Source organism: Pungitius pungitius, chromosome 6 (assembly GCF_949316345.1).
Source record: "Pungitius pungitius chromosome 6, fPunPun2.1, whole genome shotgun sequence".
Taxonomy (NCBI): Eukaryota; Metazoa; Chordata; class Actinopteri; order Perciformes; family Gasterosteidae; genus Pungitius; species Pungitius pungitius.
The window spans coordinates 12,584,477-12,589,555 of NC_084905.1; the positions used below are offsets into that span (position 1 = coordinate 12,584,477).

The window sequence follows — 5,079 nt, forward strand, 5'->3', positions numbered from 1 at the left end:
AAAAAAGCTTTCGAACTACAGACGTCGTTCCTGGCTTTTGTTTCATTAAATCTATCTCACATTTGTTTTGCACGATACCAGCTTTGGTCTATCACACAGAATAATCAAGTCCAACAGACTCAACTGTCTTCTAAATAGTTTGGGTAGATTTTTGAACTTTGCATGATGTCCGCTGTGACATGATTGTAGTTCAGTTTTGTTGTTTAGATAAATAATGCCATTAATATGTTATATGTTATGTATTTATGTGAAACAATGTGCAGGCTTTTTTGGCCTCACTAGTCGACTAAATGACTAATGCGTGAGGACTCATACATGCATAATCTGTGGTGAGAAAGAAAGATATTCACAAAGATCCTCATCTATTCTGCTGCCCCTGTCCTTTGAAGTTGGGAGATCACTTAAAAGTCTCCCAGGGATGAATGTTTCCTTTGGTTTTAAACTTAGATTACAAGCTGTTTGAACAGCAGTGTTTGGGTATTATTCAAACACAATATCCAGGTTCAGAACTTATTACAACCAACTGTGGGCCGCACAGTTAATCTCTAATGAGCTGTGGCCCTGCTGCTCTGGGGCTGACCTTGTCCTTTGACTTTGGCACAAAGAGGGAAAGCAGAATAATGCGTTTGGCCTTTAGGACAACTGCTTGTTTGAGTGTCTGAAATCATATTTCAGATTGACATTGTGCCATTTTATGGGTGTTCAATGTTGATTTGTAAATACAACTGTTTTTGAAACTTTGACTTTGGTTTAAATTTGTGTGTGTATCCATATTGGCAAGATGTATACACACACACACACACACACACACACACACACAGAGAAATAGTAGCTTCTGATATGTTTCATCTTGACCACTATAACCATCTATCAATCTATGACAGGAATTATAAATGAATATGTTTACATTATTACCATATTAGGATCCTACTTACTACACAGCACAATACTACTTCTCGAAAGTAGTAGCATTGTGCCATCTTTTGGTAGTTATGGTTACTGCATCACCAAAACATACTTTAAATACATACATATGTACATATACATATTCTAGCTCTACAATATGGTACTTGTGTATGTATGTAGCTGTAAACCCAATGTCAGTAGTGAGTAGTCTCATCCAAATATTTTGTGTGACTGAGCATAAAATACCAATACACAAAGCAAGGAGAGGATACTTTACCTCCGTAAAGTTTATATTTCAATAGGAACATGCAACACAACAAACATATTGGAGATCCATTATGTCAATTTTTCTAAATTGACTTAGTTTGAAAAATATGTCATCAGAATCCAGTTTCATTCAATTAAAAAGACTTGTCTTCAAAAAGTGCATTAGACAAGCTACGCAAACTCGTCACATGCTGATGGTGGACTCAATGACTCATCAGACAACATGTGCAATACTAGATCAACCTGACAATAAAGGTTTAAGGGACTTTTTTTACACTTTTTCCACACTTAATGACGAGAACGTATGGATGACTAATCCATTCTCAAAATCCAACCACTTTGGAAGCTGTCAAATGAGCACAAAAAAATCTAAGAGGATAGAAATGCACCAAATTCTGACTGTAAACAACATTTACACATTTGGCACTGTACTCAGACCCAGAGAGGGGGCATAAAGGTGCACAGCATCAACCAAACAATCAATACGGGCCCCTAATCAGTTCACTCAAACGAGGCCCAAAATGAACGCTCAAAGTTAAACATTGCATGCTGTTCTCCCCGTCTGTAAAGGCAACTCTTTAAAATATATATTAATGTGTAGGGATAGACATTAAGATGGTGTCAACATACAAGACTGATATGAGGACACTTATTTATGTGCTGATGCGGTCAACAGGCACTAGTGTAAAGGCACAGAAATTCTAAAAAATATTGTTTCTTTCACAAAAAGTACATTTTCTATTTGCAATTACTATGTGAGGACTCCAGCATTTCACATCTGAAAATTGGGAAAGAAGAAGTAACTGTGATCCCAAAACCAAAGGATCACAGAACTATTATCAAAGCAGTTGGATAAAATAGTAAGTATCCTAAATTGTAACAATTTCCCTGTAAGGCAATCATTGAAGTATCCACCTAAAACAGTAAATATAAAGGCTAAATTAAAACAAATGTGGGGTTATTGCACGATTAAAATGTAGAAAATTTGCTTTATCTTGATTGTCAACTACCATTGAGCGGTACAGTCTTAAAAATAATCCCTGTTTCTAGCTAGCCTGGTTCTTGAAAGTGCTCCGGCCCTCTCGTATCAAGGCCTGTCCCAGAGGAGTTTGAGGAGCTGGTGGATAATGGCACGGACCCGTCGTCACTGACGACCCCATTATCCTTTGTCTTGAAATAAATGACATAAAATAGCGGCAGTACGATGCCTATCAGGAGCATGGCAACGACAGCGTTCCACCACTGGATGCCCCAGTCGGCACCGTGACTGGTCAGACGCCGCCTTCTGAAACCAAACATCCCCGGTTTCTCGGAGCTGTCCAAGAAATCATCGTCTTGATCGTTTGTGGTTTGAATCAGTTTCTCGATATCGTGGTCCACCTCCATGAGAAAGTCTGTGACCTCCTGCAGATGCGGTTGGACTCTGGCTCGGTCCAGAGGCTTCACTAGTGTGGTGGAAGAATGTGGCATTTCTTCTCGAGGGTCGCTTAGGTCTGTGTACATCTCTGTTAAAAAGCTGTGTTTCTGAACTGGTATTTTGATATATTTCAAAGCAAATAGATCTTGTTCTTGCATAAGGTTGTTCACCCGCTTTATATCTGCCACCTGTTGACAGAAACCGGAACGTTAATACAAGAGCTCAGCACCAGAAACGATTTCAATGCATCCACGAAATCTTTACCTTGCAGCCATATTGCAGTGCGAGCTTGTTGAGGTTGTCGCCGTCTAGTACCTCTCGCTCCAGGAGCAGGATGTTCCTCACACTGGCCTGCCCCTGATCTTGGAAAACCCGTGGCCTCATCTCCATGACGGTGAGCTCCTCATCCTCGGAGGATACAGACGACTCATTGGGCCTCCTATTGAACATGTAAACCTGGCCATCTGCACTGGCGTGGACATCCACCGGGGCCTGGAAAGCCGGTGAAATGGGCTCCCCCCGCCGCATCATCAAGCACCAGCCTGTAAAGAAAACATCAACAAAGTGCAACATTAAAGCAACGACACATTCAAAAACCTTTATTTTCCAATTAAATATCTATATATATATAGATAAATATATCCGCCATTTGCACACGAGCATAGTGCCATGGGGAGTGTCGTTGCTGAAGGCAGCAACTGAACGACATATTGAACACAAAACTATATTCATCCTTACACAGTGAAATAAACGTGTCTAACATCGAGGGAGCATTCCCACGGTAGCCCAACACTTTGGTTAAACTATGTTTTGACCTGATGTTTCGTCCCACAGTGGGCACCAAGCTGCCCCGTCGTGATTCTGCTGAGCACACTGACACTTTCGACTTGACCTGGCCTTGTATTGATAGGATATCTGCTTTGGCTACAGCAGCTGGCCCAAATGGCTTGAATAGAACTGCTGAACCCGTTGTTACTGTGGTTGTGGTCAGTCTGCTTCGCGTTTGTGCCGCAGACCAAACGCGCCACAGTTCACTTGCGGGCCAAAGGCTCCGTTCTTTCTTCGTTTTATTTAGGAGAGGCTCCGTCGGGTTGTCGACAGCTTTCACTCTTAACGTTGCCTGAACTGCAAAGCAACACGGAAACTCTTGATAGATTATCTAAAACGCACAAGTGACAGCAGGCTTATCAATATGCATAATGATGATTGAATGGGACATTTTTATTTATCGAACAGTTATGTGGTTAGACGAAATACATTTATGAGATTATAAGTCCATATAGAAATTCTTCATTTAATCAGACAGTAAATGTTGATTTCATCTACTCCGTATCAGTTGAGCGATCAATATTTTCAAATCATGTCGTTGCACGACGTCCACAAGGAGCACTTGAAAGCAGCATAAACTGTAGCGATCAGCTAATTGCGGCTAATGCTAAAGGCAGCTAAAGCTAATGGCAGCTAATGCTAACGGGAGCTAATGCTAACGGCAGCTAACGCTCGTAGGTGAGCTCCTGAAGTTCAGCATGTGTTCACCCAAATGTCGGCACCATGGCAGAACACAGGTCAGAGGACTGCTTCACACCGCATCAATGAATACTACAGACAAGATACTTCGTATCACATCATTTTATACATTCTCCACATCTTACTTAACGTGAGTTACCTTATCCAAATGCTTTAGACGCAGTCGTGCAGCCCACCGCCGCTTTCCCAAAGGAGTCCAGTCCAGTTTGACTTGGTACCATTGGAAAGACAACTGGTGGAGCTAGCTGGCTACCAGTTAGCCTACTTCTTCTTCGTACCCTCTTTAACGCAGGTTGTCATAGGAAAAGCATGGCTGCCCTGCTCCCCATTGCTGTGGAATGTGACACAGCAAGAAGTGATCTTTCTAGGAAATATTTAAATGAGGAAATGTATAATTATGACACATAATGCTCATTTATATTCTCATTTTTTATTTGAATTAATTTGGATTATTATTATTCCTAATTGTTTGCATTATTATTTGGATTATTATGTTAGCAGCAGATATTCATGTTTACAATGATTGTGTTTTAGTATATTGTTTTACATGGGTTCATCTTGTTTTCATGTGCATATGTTTTTAATAAATATGACCCTGAATAAAGGCAGGCAGAGCTTTTCCTGTTTGTGTGACCAATACCTATTCCAATTCCACGACTGTAACAGCTGTGTCCTTAAATCTGATTCATATCTGATATATGGTGAATTCACTCTATGGAAATTTTGCCATTTAATAGGAATCCTTAATTAAAACAAGCAACAGTTAAATCACAACATTATTTTAAACGTTTTGCTACAAGAAAAACTAACTTATAAACTGAAGCGGCCAATGGCTAAGAAACATCAGGAATCAGGAAATGTTTATTGCCATTATATGTTAGACATACATGGAATTTGACTTGGCGGTTGGTGCATCACGGAAGACAGTACAATAATGGACAACAGACAACGTAGTGCAGCAA

General features: G+C 40.4%; 1 protein-coding gene across 1 annotated transcript; it reads right to left on the bottom strand.

Annotated features, from left to right (window-relative positions):
• Positions 1-1,158: 1,158 nt before the first annotated feature.
• Positions 1,159-4,426, bottom strand: lysmd4 (LysM, putative peptidoglycan-binding, domain containing 4). The gene is made up of 3 exons (XM_037452480.2): positions 4,257-4,426; positions 2,855-3,132; positions 1,159-2,778 (listed from the first exon to the last, which is right to left on the bottom strand). The coding sequence occupies exons 2-3, from the start codon at positions 3,119-3,121 to the stop codon at positions 2,224-2,226; spliced, it is 822 nt and encodes a 273-aa protein (XP_037308377.2). The 5' UTR covers positions 3,122-3,132; positions 4,257-4,426; the 3' UTR covers positions 1,159-2,223.
• Between the last annotated feature and the right edge of the window lie 653 nt (positions 4,427-5,079).